This window comes from Trypanosoma melophagium (genome assembly GCF_022059095.1).
Source record: "Trypanosoma melophagium isolate St. Kilda chromosome Unknown ctg6segment0, whole genome shotgun sequence".
In the NCBI taxonomy this organism is placed as follows: domain Eukaryota; phylum Euglenozoa; class Kinetoplastea; order Trypanosomatida; family Trypanosomatidae; genus Trypanosoma; species Trypanosoma melophagium.
In genome coordinates, this window is record NW_027125189.1 from 196,867 (window position 1) to 211,876 (window position 15,010).

At 39.3% G+C, this 15,010-nt stretch overlaps 6 protein-coding genes across 6 annotated transcripts; all 6 read left to right on the forward strand.

Annotated features, from left to right (window-relative positions):
* Window positions 1-75: 75 nt before the first annotated feature.
* On the forward strand, window positions 76-1,746 carry LSM04_007476 (WLM domain; the record flags this gene model as incomplete). The annotated part of the gene is made up of 1 exon (XM_067332259.1): window positions 76-1,746. One exon carries the CDS (start codon window positions 76-78, stop codon window positions 1,744-1,746), a length of 1,671 nt encoding a protein of 556 aa, XP_067187021.1.
* A 434-nt stretch (window positions 1,747-2,180) lies between these two features.
* On the forward strand, window positions 2,181-3,947 carry LSM04_006442 (uncharacterized protein; the record flags this gene model as incomplete). Its single annotated transcript, XM_067332261.1, has 1 exon — window positions 2,181-3,947. The coding sequence occupies one exon, from the start codon at window positions 2,181-2,183 to the stop codon at window positions 3,945-3,947; it is 1,767 nt and encodes a 588-aa protein (XP_067186982.1).
* A 484-nt stretch (window positions 3,948-4,431) lies between these two features.
* On the forward strand, window positions 4,432-6,237 carry LSM04_001109 (PPPDE putative peptidase domain; the record flags this gene model as incomplete). The annotated part of the gene is made up of 1 exon (XM_067332262.1): window positions 4,432-6,237. One exon carries the CDS (start codon window positions 4,432-4,434, stop codon window positions 6,235-6,237), a length of 1,806 nt encoding a protein of 601 aa, XP_067186752.1.
* Window positions 6,238-6,698: 461 nt separating this feature from the next.
* On the forward strand, window positions 6,699-11,114 carry LSM04_006415 (uncharacterized protein; the record flags this gene model as incomplete). The annotated part of the gene is made up of 1 exon (XM_067332263.1): window positions 6,699-11,114. The coding sequence occupies one exon, from the start codon at window positions 6,699-6,701 to the stop codon at window positions 11,112-11,114; it is 4,416 nt and encodes a 1,471-aa protein (XP_067186981.1).
* Window positions 11,115-11,513: 399 nt separating this feature from the next.
* Window positions 11,514-12,836, forward strand: LSM04_007589 (LicD family; the record flags this gene model as incomplete). The annotated part of the gene is made up of 1 exon (XM_067332264.1): window positions 11,514-12,836. One exon carries the CDS (start codon window positions 11,514-11,516, stop codon window positions 12,834-12,836), a length of 1,323 nt encoding a protein of 440 aa, XP_067187025.1.
* Window positions 12,837-13,181: 345 nt separating this feature from the next.
* LSM04_006583 (mRNA capping enzyme) lies at window positions 13,182-14,945 on the forward strand (the record flags this gene model as incomplete). The annotated part of the gene is made up of 1 exon (XM_067332265.1): window positions 13,182-14,945. One exon carries the CDS (start codon window positions 13,182-13,184, stop codon window positions 14,943-14,945), a length of 1,764 nt encoding a protein of 587 aa, XP_067186989.1.
* Between the last annotated feature and the right edge of the window lie 65 nt (window positions 14,946-15,010).

Genomic DNA, 15,010 nt, shown 5'->3' on the forward strand with positions numbered 1-15,010 from the left:
TTTTCTTTTTTTTTTATATAGAATTGGCCTACCGAGGGTGGTGGAAGGTCTCTTCTCGCCTGGCCTCATCTCCACATGGCGAGAGTTGTGAATAACACAACTACGAGTTATAGTACGATTGGTGTGGCCACAACATTAGGTTGGGAGAATGATGAGTGTGCGAGAACGTACATGCAGCAACTCCAGATTCGTGGTCATGCTATTCTTTCTGCACATCATTGGAAAATTAAACATTTAAAGGAATTTTATCCACGCAGTGCACGATTACTTGGATTGAACGTAAACAAGGGAGATGAGGTGTGTGTTCGCTTTCGTGCTCCAGGAGCGAAACAAACGTTTCTTCCCTTTCATGAGGTACTGTGTACCTTAATACATGAGATTGCACACTGTAAATACTCTAGACATGATAAATACTTTTGGCAATTATACGCCCAATTGGCGGTTGAGAGTGAACGATTAGAATTTCAGATGACTTCAAGGATGACATTGGAATCCATAAATCAGCATCCTGGATTTATGGAACGTAGTCGTCTGGGAGAATCTCTGTTAACTCCCGCTTCGGTTAACGGTGATCCAGCATTAATGCGACAATTACTTGCAGATGCTGCACGGAGACGTCTTGAAATGGGCCAGCGGGAAGAGCGAGATGGATGTACGCGTGATAATACATCTAATACTAATACTAATACTAATACTACTACTAGTAATAGTAATAGTAGTAGTAATAATGGGCTAAATGACAACAATTGGATTTGTCAACGGTGTGGTAATGTCAATATCTCTGCACTCACAGTATGTGGTTTTTGTTCGGATATATTGGGTCAAGGTGAAAATGAAGAAGGTTGGGATTGTAGACGATGTGCATTTCATAATTATTGTAATTTGCAATATTGCGAAGCCTGTAATTGCACTCGGCGAGCACCTCCACAATCTTCAGTATTTCGGGTTCAAAAAATTAGTGTATTAACAGAATATGTGGACTATTTCTCTGCTTATACTTTACTGGGACGTTTGGCTGACGCACTCGATCCTTTGTTGCACGAACGCCAGTGGAAAGTGGAAAGTCTCTCAGAGTTTTACCCGCAAACAATAAATGTCATGTCGCAATGTGAAGTAACGACTACTTCAGGAAGTGTTGTGGTAAATGTTCGTTTACGTTCACCGAATACCTCTTCCGAGATGTTGCCAACGGCGTATGTGTATAGTGCTGTTGTGCATCAGTTAGCTCATTTGGTGGTACGAAATCATGGTGTATTATTCTTTAAAGCCTGGTTTTCATTGTTGCAGCATGGTCTTCTAAGTAATGAAGCACAAGTTGTATTATCAATGGGAAGTGACGTTAGATCAAGTTTACATTGTTTCACAGAACAGTTGCATGTTTTTTCTGAGACTTACGGAGGTGATGGGGAAAGTCTTTCGCGTTTGCGTCCTTTTGTTTACAATCTTCTTTGTGCAGATTGTGGGACTGCTGTGAAACGTGAGAGATCACCCACAGATGCTGAAATGACGGTGGGAGAGCAGTTAATCTCCAAGAGACCTCTTAGAAAATGGATGTGTACACGGTGTAGTTTTCTTAATCAAATCGGTGGGTTTCTCTTTTGTGAGATGTGTGGTGCGTCACGTTCACTGTGTACGCTAGCTAATGGAATGGTGGGTGTATCTCAAGAGGAACCTGTTACAATTGTGGACGATGACGTAGAGGAGTTATGCTCAGTTAACAGCTATGACGTGGTGGTAGTGCTCTAACGTATTGTTGTACTAATTTTTTTTCTTTGTCTTATTTATTATTATTCTTATTTTTGAAAAGATCAGAAGTCTGCGTTTTGTGGTGAAGAGAGGGAAAGAAAGAAAGAAAGAGAAGTGTGTTTTTTTAACCCACATTTATACGCCTCTTTTATTTTCTTATTATTATTTTTTTTTCTGGTTTTTATTTCTTAACAATTATCGGTAATGATATATAAATAGGTATCCTACTGCCTGGTATCATCTATTTTATTGTACGTATTCTCTCTCTCTCTTTCTCTCATTATTATTATTATTATTATTATTATTATTATTATTATTATTATTACTATTACTATTACTCTTCATGTACTAACCCAAGCATACACATAGAATATATATATATATATATATATATATATATATATATATATATATATATATATTTGCAAGAAGAAATGGAGATGGACACGGCGTTTGCGAATTTATTTGGCACGCAAGGAGAAGCCGCTGTTCTCGCCTGCGATGAACTCGGCCTCGTCCCACGTGATGTGATGCACCGACCGAAGAAGTCATTTGAGGGGCCACACGACAGTACGGCGGCGGTGCTCGTGCGGTACACATTAACCGAACGTGCACGGCAGAACAATATACGGAAAATTTTAGCCGTAAAGAATCGTCTCATTGTGGAAGGTGGCGTGCGTGAAAAGTGGAAGGCGCGTTGTAAACAATTCCCAGATGCGCCCGGTGTACCAAAAGTACCAAAGGCATTATTAGAAAAGGCCCTGGAAGAACTCGACACGGAGAGCAGTGATAATGATAGTATTGATGAACTGGGTTTAGCAAGGCCACTACCGCAGTATGGTGTTAATGAAAAGAAACGGGATTCCCAACGATCCCGCAGTGGATTCGGAGGGCGAAGTGGAAGTGTTGTGTTTTTACCAGGAACTTCCCACGTTCGTGCCTTATCACTTGGTTCAACACCCACGCCAAGTGTCGCCTCTACAATAGCACCACATCCACCACCACCAGCAATAGCAGCAGAAACAAAAACAACAGCAAAAACAAAGCGGCGCCAGGCAAGACATTGGCACAAGCAATATTTAAAGAAATATTTGCCAAATCAATCCTTTAATAGTGTTAGTATTGTTACCGCTGCGGATAGTGGCGTGGACCTAAATGTATCCTCGGAAAATGGGGGAGAAGTAGTGCAGCGGTTTCCCAGACCACCGCCGGAACCGCCCTATTTCCCACCAGTACCATTTCCTCAACGAAATACGGAAACACTGAAAAAGGAATTGGAAGAATTAGATGAGTATCGTCTCTTCCTATTACGGTATGCCCATGATAGTGCAGCTATGGCGGAAGAGTACAATAACTTTACCACTATGCTACAAAAAGAGCAGAAAGAAAAAGAACAACGGGCACAAGAGGAAAAGAAACAGAAACCGAAACGGAAACAGGAGGATGCTGAGGAAAAGGATGAGACAGAGGCATCCGAGACGATTCCCTGGAATAAGATGAATGATCGAGAAATGGCTAAAAATAGGGCAACTCCTGATGTGGATAAGAGTAGTGATAAACCCCAAAGTTCACCCCGACAAAAGATGCCCAAGACACCGCATGAACGTCAGCTTGCCACTTATATTCGTCTTGCAAAGTTAGAAGTTCGTCGCAATTATAATAATTTTAAAAAATGGAATGGATTTTTAGAAGAAATGGAAGGTATCGCCCCAACGGGAACCATTGCAGCAGATTTGCGTGCCCGTTGTAACATTAATGTTTTTCCTACCTTTGAAGAATATGTAAAGTCTGTAAGAGATCGGGCCCATCGGCGAGAAAGATTATTGTACCAAGAACGAAGAGCGCAGAAGAAACTTGGTGCCTTCTGTGAGGCAAAAGAGCGCCGATCAGAAAAGCATATGAAGAAGTTAAAGAATGAGCACAATGACCTTTACGTGGAAGCGCGCCTCGTCCAGCGGGAAATCATGAAGCAAAATCAAGAGCATGAGAATCGCCGCTATGATATGGGACAGCAGCGCTATCAAATGCGGTTAGCCAAAAAAGAGAGACATGCAGCGGAGTACCATAAAAACCTTCTTCTTAGTGCGAAAAACAAACGTTTTGAGCACGATTATGAAGAAATGCTCAGGCAAAATCTGAAGAACAGAATTCAGGAAATGGATATGAGGAAAAAGTGGGATGTAAAATCCGTTGCATATTAGCACGAGCGCTTCTTCTTTTGAATATGTAAATTAAATAACAATAAAACAAAAAAAAAGAAGGAGTGATGAAGAAAGGAAAGAGAAATCTTGCGTTTAAAGGCTGGTTATGTTCCCTGGAGGTTCTTTTGTTTCCCCCTTCAGTTGAGTCTCTATATTATATTTGGTTTATGTTAGGCATGTGCTTGTATCGTTTCATTGATGTTTTTTTTTTTTGTTTTGGTGTACTTCTTACGAGAGTAGGTGAATACCCATATGTACTGCTCTCTGTGAAGGTAAGTATACATTGGAAATGTTGTGGTTATGTCACTGTTTTCTACATTTTTTTTTATTTCGTTCCCCTTGTAGAGTTTTCAGGTTGACTCTCACTTCTTTGTTATTCTTCTCACACCCTGAGAAAAATATCTATCTATTTTATTTATCTATCTTCATCTTTCTATCTATTTATCTATCTATATTTATTTTTGCTGTAGTGTTAGTTTGGAGTATGCGTCGGAACTCCAAAGAACGCTTTGGTGTCAGGGAGCCTTTTGAAGAACCTGGTGGTTTTATTCACGGGGCGGTAACACCGTCAGAGATTCGTTCAGAAACACAGAGTCAACGCGTGAACATTTGCGACCCAGTCTCACCTTCATTTTTTAGTTATAGTAGAATATTGTCTAAATGGCAACAACCGTCATCATCAACACCACCTCCACCGGCTACCAACTCTGATCGACGGGTCCTTCCTAGTACCACCGCTTCTAATACCGGTAGTGGGAATTCTAAAAATAAAATCCCCTCCTTCAGTGTCTGTGAACGAAACAATTTAAATTTAACAGTATCAGACCGTGTAACATTGGTATTGTCTGAGGTGAAACCAGCTCCGTGTGAGGTGAGTTTTACTGTATCGCTGCATGTGTATGATCTTACTAATGGGCTTTTTGACTCTTGTAGTGAGAAACTAGTGGGTGTCCATGTTTCTGGTATTTATCACAGCAGTGTCATATGTTACGGTATGGAATTTTTTTTTGAAGGTGGAATAGCTTCTTCTGCCGTGGGGCGAACGCGATTTGGAAAAAAGTATGAAACAATAGAAATCGGAAAAACATCAAAGACACTTAGCGAATTTATGTCATGGATTCATCGCCGAGAAAAAGAGTCTTATAGACTTACTGATTATCACGTGACAAAACATAATTGTCATAATTTTACAACTGATGCAGTTACTTTTCTTGTCGGATCTGCAGAAGCCGTTCCACGTTGCCTTACTTCCACAATTCAAGATACAATAAATACGAGGATTGGTGGTGCTTTAGAAGGACTTACAATAAGATTTATTAAGGGAATACAGTACATGATTTGTAATCTTGAGCTAACTCGTATGCTAGAACGCAAAGATAGTTCGGTACGTATCTCTATGTCATCTGCATCATGTGGAATAGATGCACGACCTCCGCAATGTGTCATTATATTCCGTGTTGATGATGCAAGGAAGGGTCATCGAGCTCTTGAATTACTTATGCCATATGTGGTAAAGTTAGTAGAACAGGAATTCCTCACACGAAGATCCCTTATGGTATTAAAATCAGCGGTTGCTTTGGGTGAAGGAATTGAATCGATTGATCCAAAAGTAATTTCAGACTTTGTTGAAATAGTTGTTACTATTCTTATGCATAATCATGTTACCTTATGGGGTCCTGTTCTTAATGGACTACGTATAGCTCTGCTACATAAGGGGGTTTTAACCACATGCGTATATCATCCATTTTTTTTAGGCATATTGGCTAATGGTACTAGGGACTTTATGCATATGACGGCAGATGGTAAACTTGGGCTTCTTAGAGTTTTATGTAACTTGTCATCCGATGTACACGGCGCTGTGGCACTAAACTCCAATCGTTTCATGGGTTACTGGGTTAGTGCAGTTGGTCTAGCACTCATGGATTATCGAAATACAGCTATTACGTATACAGGAGCCGCACTCGCGGTTAATCTATCACTTGCCGCCGTCCTCACAACACATCCCATGTTGTCCAAGTATTATGTGGGCTCTCTTCTTGGACACCCCGCCAATGAGTTATTGACTGTGCTCTTTTTCTATCTAAAGGCATGGCCAAGTGAGCGAATACCGGAGCCCGTGCTTAATATGATGCTGCTGGCTATTTTTTTTCTTGTCTCTAGCAGTAATCAGGCTTTACGCGCCGCGTTGAGGCATCCACTTCGGTTGAACTACATGGATTTACTCAAAAGGGCAAAAACAAATGAAAGCATCGCAATCATTAGTATTTTACATGGTCTCAAGCTGCACTGATGTGTAGGGAAATTCGTCTTTGTCAATGTCTTCTTCACGAAAATTGTTTTCGTATCTCTTTTTCTTTCTTAAAGTTTCTTATTAGTCCGAAATTGAATAGTAAATTATTTATACTTTTATATTGTATTTTCTTGGTAATAGTGTTTTCTTTTTTTTTCTCACCCTCTTCGTGATGAACTTTCTAATGTGTACTTCTATTTTTTATTTTATTTTTATTTAATTATTGTCTCCTTACTTTCATGTATTTTTTACGTGACTTGGAGTAGTCATTTTTTTTTTTCACGGTCCACTAAAGGGGGAAGAAAAAAATAAAAACGAAAACAAAAAGAAACAAAGAGAGAATATAAACATAGATTTATATATACATATATATATATATACATATATATATATATATTTCTTTGTAGTAAAGGGACCCTTAAAACAAGCCACAATCACAACATAACTAGACACTTTCTTCTATGTCCCTGCTGCACGCGGCGGTAGCACCGAGCTTTCCAGCTTCAGGTGTAACGCACTCTGTTGTTGGAATATTTTCAAGTTCTCTTCCCGATGGGGTTAAGGAAGTGGCTGTACTAAAGATGAATGTACTGGAGTTGTGGCGGGTTCCACATAATGTGGAAAAGGGTGATTCACACATGACGTACGTCACTAGCATAGTATTAAATGCCCCACCCGTTTCAGTTGTTACCTGTCGTCCTCCAGGGTTTACTGTTGATATTATTGCGATGTGTTTTGACGACTTTCATGTATCGTTTGTGCAGTACGATGCATTATTAATGCGTCTTCACACGTTGGCACTTGTTCAGTTAGATGACCGCGAATTAATGGATGATGCGAAACAACTAGATCCTTTGATGCGGGTAGATCCAACAGGACGTTTTGTTGCAGTGTTAGCGCGTCGTCGTCACATGTTTTTGATTCCACTGTTGGGTATACGAAGAGCTGAAGATGAAAATAATGCCAACAATAATAATAATAATAATAACAACAACAATGAAATTCAAGTGGATAACAAGGATAACAATAATATAAAGGAAACAGTGGCACCTGTAGATGATTGGGGTGATGAAGATGACTATAAGGAATTATCTGAACATGGTGATAGTGATGTACCACGTACAGATAAGAAAACAGAAAATGATGTTTTTGTTGAATCGAATAATTCCAAATCTTTTCCAGCATTAGATGGATTACTACTCCGTATTGGTTTGATTTCTATGTTTACCCTCGCAACAGCTGTTAAAAGTAGTATTCACTATGTGCGAGATATGTATTTCATTGAGTCTGCTGGTGAGCCTATTGTTGCTGTTTTGTGTGAACGGCAACCAACATGGGCTGGTCGTGTTAAACTGGTAGAGTGGCGTACAAAGATGGTGGAATCCAATACATTATCTTTACAAGTTGTATGGGTACAAATATCTGCTGCTTCTACCACCGCCCCAAAATTGTTATTAATAGGTGAGGTGGATGATATTCCATGCAATGTGACCCACATGACACCTGTTAGTTCTTTCGCGCAAGTACCTTCTGGTGTGGTGTGTTATGGAATTAACACCGTTATGCATATAACAACAAAACGTGGGTATGGAGCTTACATTAACAACAATGGAATGGAGGAGTGTGTAAATTCAAAGTCGTCGGCCGTAATGTTTGGTAAAGTAATGTGGCGTGACACTCAATTTGAATTATCAACTGCGCTATTTAAAGTAAATCTTTCACTTGCAAACTGTGCCGCAGCCTCTATGAGTGCCGATAATGAAGGACTGTATGTTCTTGCCGTTTCAGAAGAGGACGGTGTCGTACTGACGTTGTTTTTTGCAGCACAAGGTTCTGCAGTTCAGAGTGTGAAAATTGATATTATTGGTGTTGGTTGTTACAGTTCTACTGTTTCTTTCATTAATCCTCGTACGACATTTTTGGGTTCCGCTCGTGGAGATTCCTGTGTGGCTGTCGTTAACACATTTCAAAGTAACGCAGAAAGTCGATTCCAAGTTGTACATAACATGGAAGCTATTGGTTGTATTATGGATATGGATGTTGTGGATTGTACCCCGGATAGTGAAAAGAATGATCATGCAGGTAATGGAAGAGATCTTTCATGGTTTATTAATATGCCATATGTGGAACTTTTACAGAATACAACATTGGAACCAATGCCACATATTTCTCTTGAAGAAGCTCGTATTAAAATGGATTTGGCAGTTTGCGCCGGTTATGGTGCCTCCGGTTCCATTTATGTGATGCGGCAATCCATACGCAATAACATTGTGCGTCGTGAAAATGTAAATGCCGTATCTGCCTTTTTTTTACCGTCTACGCAGAACGTGAAAAGACCTCGTGAACATGAAGAGGATGAACACGCTACTTGTGCCTCATCATATGCACCACCACATTTATTAATTACTGGTATTCCCTTTACCATCCTCTTTGCTGTGCGGGGAAACTCTGTTCAGCATGTAAGACGTTCTGAATTTCTAGCATCATGCCGGACTGTGTTTGCCACAGATCTTCCGTGGTTAAAGGCCTTGTTGCAAGTCACTGAAAGAGAAGGGCGCATTATATCTCCCGATGGAAGGGTCTTATTTCAGAAATTTTACTTTGTTCCCGAACGAGAAGCAGAGAAACAACGTTATGCGAAGGCGGCATGTGTTGAAGTAGAGTTACAGCTATTATTTGTACTTTTAGAAGATGGGACATTACTTCAGTTTGCACTTAAAGCAACAAATCCCTCTCTTAAAAAGGAAATATTTTCAGATAAAGTAACGGCCTTTACTTTGTGGCGAGAAAAGAAACGTATTGTTGCATTTGATACAGAAGGAAAGATGACGATAACAGATATTGAGTCCCGTACTTCTCATGCAGTGTTTCCACAATTAGGTGTTTTACCTCCTCATTGTATATTTCATGCTTCCGTTAGTGATGCTGGTACTGCGGAAAACTCATCAAAAGGAAAAGAAAATACTGAACCTGTTATTCCTGTAACACACGTAGAGATAGTGACATTAGATAATGACACATCTTCTTCTACATCTGATAATGCTTCGACTGATCATGCAAGAGGAAAGGAACTAACATCTCTTCTTGTTATTCTCGCTACTGGTGAACTCGCAGTATATCAAATGTTCTCACCTGACGATGTTGGACCACTCCGCTTAATTAAATATATTCATCATTTTCTCGATAATAAAGCAGAGCGTGAAGTTATCGAATCTATTGAAATGAAAAAACAGCGTTTATTACAAGAAAGAGCTAATATTGAAAATTTTACACAATCTATGCGTCATTGTAGTCGTCGTATTGTTTCATTTCATGCTCTCGGTGGGAATAATGGGGTATACGTTTGTGGACAACATCCACTATTTCTTTTCTGGGATCGTCGAATGCGACGACTTGTCCCCTATCTTCATCAGACACCTGGTCCTGTACGGGGATTTGTTCCTTTCCCTTCCATAGAAAGTGGTTTTATTTTATGCTCTGAGGGTTTTGTTGATTTTGCTTCTATGCAAAACGATTTTCAACCCAATCGAAGTGGATGGTTAACACGCCGTATTCATATTGGAGCTACACCGCACTTTATTGTATATCATCCACCTGCACACTCCTGTTTTGTTGTGACATCACGGAAAGAACCCTTTAGACCACAAAAGGCTCCTTTTGATGTACATCTTAAAATAAACTATGATGAGGAATATGGAAACATTCAAAGTGTTACAACTGAGGTACCAGTATGCAATTTACCACCTATTTCTCCAGATGCTGGGGTTCGTGTGCCTATGGCGAATAGGTTTGAAATTCGTTTTATGTCTACTAGTGACTGGGCATGCACAGATACCCTTCTTTTAGAAGAAAATGAACAAGTTTTAGGAGCCCAAATGATGGAAATTCTTACTGAAAAAGGAACTGATGGTCCTGCAACAGCTCCTGTATGTGTTGTGAGTACAGCTTTTCCTCTAGGAGAAGATGTAACCTGCAGAGGTAGAATTCTGTTGTTGTCATCAAAATGGGGAAAGACAGGAAGAAAGATTCTCCTTCTTCATTCTGAACCTCTTAATGGCCCCGCTACAACAGTAACTGGAATTTGTAATCATATAGCCGTTGCTGTTGGTGGTACGATTAAACTATTTCGTTACGATTGGGAAACTAGAAAATTGGTAGTAAGTGCTTTACTTTATGCTGGTATTTATGTAACAAGGATGTCAGCATTTCGTAATTATCTTATTTACGGTGATCTTTACCGTTCTTGCGCGTTGGCCAGGTTTAATGAAGAAAATCATACACTTAATGTGCTTGGTAAAGATCAAAACACAGTTTCTGTCGTTCACTGTGATATGATGTACCATGATCGTGCATTAGGAATCTTGTGTTCGGATGATCAAAGAAATGTCCTGATAATGGGATATACTCCTCGTTTACAAGAGAGTGAAGCGGGTAAACCAAAGAAAGTTCTTGAGTCTGTCTTATCGCTTGATGGTGGATATCGTCTTCCTAGTGGGTGTCTTGCAAAGAGTCTGCGATTTCGTTCCTTGGCTGGAAATTCCAGTGTGACACTCTACGCCACAAACTATGGTGAAATCGGTTTTATTGTACCACTTGGTGAACAGGCAAGTCGTACAGCACTATGGGTTACTCGTCGTCTGCAGACCGATTTACCACATGAGGCAGGGTTAACACCACGTATGTTTCTTGGATTGAGTCAGGGATCACCGCAAAGAGCACTTCGTTCGAAAGAGATGTTGGTATCAGCTTCATTACTGGAACAGTTTTTCTTTTTGGATGTACGTTCGCGGAAGGCCATTGCAACTGCAGCCTATACACAGCTTGAGCGCGTTACAAATGTCGCTGCTCTCGTGTATGAAGAGTGTAATTTGTTTTAGCCATGTATGTATGGCGGTACAATTATAATATATAATTATATTTAAAAAAAGGAAATGACATCTTTGGATGAAAAACAAGGTGTCAAAAAAGAGGAAAAGGAAAGAAATACAAGACGAAAACCCTTTGTTGGCAATTTGACATACCCTAAAGCACTATTGAATTGTTATTATTATTATTATTATTATTATTTTTCTTACTATTATTGTTATTATTTGGTTGGTAAATAAATTTCTTGCGGGTACCATATCTTTCTTTCCTTTTTTTTGTTTGTTTTTGTTTTTCTTTATGCTTATTATTTATGTATTGCTTATTTATCATAGTGCAGAAATATTTCCCTCTACTAGAGAGTAGTAGTGGTGCTGTGTGCTCCCTTTGCGAAGGAGGAGCACTTTTAGGTGATGCGCTGCTCTAAGCGTTTCTTGCATAACACCGTTGGTTTTGCATCTTTGTTTAGACCACACATTCATCAATCACCATGTGTTATTTGCGATAGTGCGGTTACTGCAGCCGCCACCGGTTTTACTGTTCCTGCTGGCGGGAATAATTGTGCGTCTTCCATTACGCAATTTCAAGGAGTGCGTGATGCCCCTTTTAAGAGAGACACTGGTGTTATTTCACCCTCTCCCTTACTGCATGCTAGTATTGTTGATTCTGGTATTGTTGAAAAACCGTGTGATGGATGGGGAGCGACAGTAAGTGAACAACGCAAACAGGGTCTTGAGGAGTGGATGCAAAAAAAGTGGGAAGGTTCTGTTGCTGAACAGGGAGTGGATAACGCCATACTGGAAAAATCATGGAAGGCGTTCTGTGATCCAGCGCAAAAAGTAACAGATGATGATATTAAAGCTGTAGTCGAGTTCCTTGACAGATCCTGTGAAGTAAAGTTTAAAGAAGCTTCGAAAGAAGAATTATGCACCTCTACTTCACAGCAAGAAGGTCAAGAAAATGAATTGGGGTTAGCTACTAATAATGAGAAGAATAATAGCACTAGTAAGGATAAAAAAACAGAAGAAAATACATTTTTGGAACACATTAAAACGTGTTTAACGGATCCAGCCGAGATTGAGCACCAGTTACTGTTTCAACGCACACTTGTAGATTTTCGAAGTGTTGCAGATGCTATTCAATTGCCTTTTTTCTTGGCTTGTGGAACAGCGTTGGGTGCCCACCGTGAGGGATACTTTATTCCACATGACAACGACATTGATGTCGGTATGTTTTATGAGGAACTAAAACAAATTAAAACGAACAAAGAGGAAGGAGACATACAGTCAGCTGTTGTGGAGCTTTTATCACATATGGCTATGGATGGTCGTTTCATCCTATTTGATATTTGTGGAGAGGTAGAAAAGGGACTGGAATTACGCTTTCTTCATCACGAAACACGGATAGCACTTGACGTGAATGTTTACTATCCGCCACTTTTGGATGATGCGGCATTACTAGCGAAACGAGGTCCCTTTGTATGGACGGCAACACACTATGAAGGTGCGGCGTCACGGCGGCATGGAATGTACCGCTACCTCCACACACCATTTAAGTCAAATATGATTTCTATGCCGTTTTGTGGTATTACTGGGAAATCGAATGGGACTGGTTTTTTTGTGCCACCACAGTCGTATTTAGTGGAGTGTTATGGTGATGATTGGCGTACCCCCCGAAAGTATACATATGCGGAGGCTATTCAAAAGGGAGAGTACAAGAATATAATTGAGGAATGAGAGTATTATTTATAATTTAAAAGAAAAAATGGGATATGGCTTGTAGTCCTATTTTCCCCTCTCTTTCTCTCTTTTTTTCTCTCTTTGTATACATGGATATACCTTTCCATTTGTTTGTCTGTGTATATTGAACTGCATTGTCATTGGATAAATAACTCTCGCTTTAGTTGAATTTTCGTTAATTTTCTTTCCCCTTTGTTTTCTTTTTTTTTTCCTTCTATTTTGGAGGGATTACTAGAACTATTTTACATAATAATAATAATAATTAAGAAAAAAAAAAGAAAGCAAACACCGCACAACACAGACGGAAGAAACGAGACGAAAAGAAAGAAAAAATACCTGATAATGTCCAATTTTAATCCTGATGCGCCTGTCTTTATACCGACATTTCTCCGTCAAACTGTCCCTAATGGGGAGTCAAATGGTGTGAAAAAGACATTTGCACCATCCCGTGATAATCCTGTTGTGATAATTATGTTTGGAATTCGTGGTGCTGGTAAAACGACACAGAGCACCCTACTCACTAAGGAGTATAATCTATTAGCTATTTCATCGGGTGCCATTTACAGAGACGGAAAACAACCTTTTGTGGAGTTACGACGAATATTAGAAGAAGAATTTGGTGAAGGTAAAGAAAGACGATATAATGGTGTGGTTTTGGACCGTTTTATTGTTAACAGTGAGTTTGATGCATTTTATGTGCAGTCTATCTTAAACTCCGTCAAACTACCTGTTCCTTTTGCTTTTATGCTCTCTATAAACCCAGATTTAGCATCTAAACGTGCGGAGTCGCGCGGTGATAATAAAGTCGGACATCATCACTGGCGCGCAGTTGAACAGAAATCGCAGGCTGTCACTGCAGCTGTAGTCTACGCTCCGGTAGGTTGCTTTAAAAATATTCAGGTTACAGAAGATGCTACAATTGAAGATGTGTTTAAAGATATCAAGTCTACGTTAGAAACAGAATTAGCTGAATTACCTGCAAATATCAGTTTTCCTGTTTCTGCTAGACGTGAAGAAAAGGGAATGAAATTAATTGATGAATATGAAAAGTATATGGAAATTGTATCAGATGTTCATGCAGCTGTGGGAAATATAAATGGACGAAAAGATACTGCACCAATATCTAGCATTGGGGCTTACCTTGATAAGGAATACTTCTCATTTGCTCACAAAAAGTTAAGATCATTACTTTCAACTTTTCATGTTACCTTAAAGGCAGATGGTGTCCGGTTTTTAGTTGTTAAGCATAAAAAATACGGTTACATTGGTTTTCCTGCAGCATTTACTCATTGCTATGATCTTAACGAAATGTTTCAAGGTGTAAATATGAGTTCTGATCTTTCATTAGAAGCCAAGAAAGCCATCACCAGTCGTCATCTTGATTGGCCTGTAGACATCCTATTTGATACAGAATTGGTAGTTAATAATAATCAACCAACTTTTTATGTTTTTGATTTTGTTTATTTCTGGGGTTTGGAAGGAAAGAAGTTGAGATTTGAGTGGCGTCTTAAAGTACTTAGGGAGTACTTTTCTCAAATGTCTGGTGATTCACAGGCTATTATTCTTAAAGATTATGTTCCTATTAATAAATTAAGGACGCTTATTCCAAATTGGAAAGAAGCGCATCTTCCCATAGACGGTTTGGTATTTCAGCATAGTGATTTCTACAGAATAGGTCGTGATAAGTTTCTTGTAAAATGGAAACCTGTAGAACTCTGCACAGTAGATTTTCGTTTGGCAAATGGTATGCTTGAAAACAAAAAATGGAAATTTGATCTCATGGTCACAGATGACGTCTCAGAGAACGCAGGTTTTGGCGAAATTCCATATGCGAATGCTGTTTCTGTTATACCATCTACGATAGTAAAAGAGAATTCTCTATGCAATGGAATGATTGTAGAGTTATTCTTAATGGATGTGAAAAAGGTGACAGTTGAGGGATCACAACCTGTAATTGCAACTGAGTGGTCTTTTAAAGGCGTACGAAATGACAAGACATCACCGAATAAGCATAGTATTGTGAAAAGAATTGTGGAACTAAAACACCTGACGTTGGAGGAACTTTTGGACTTATGTGACAAGGTTCCCTTTTATGGAACACCCTAAAAAATGAGGTTGGGGTAATTTTTTTTTTTTTATAAAAGATTGAATTTCACAAGATAATTTTACGC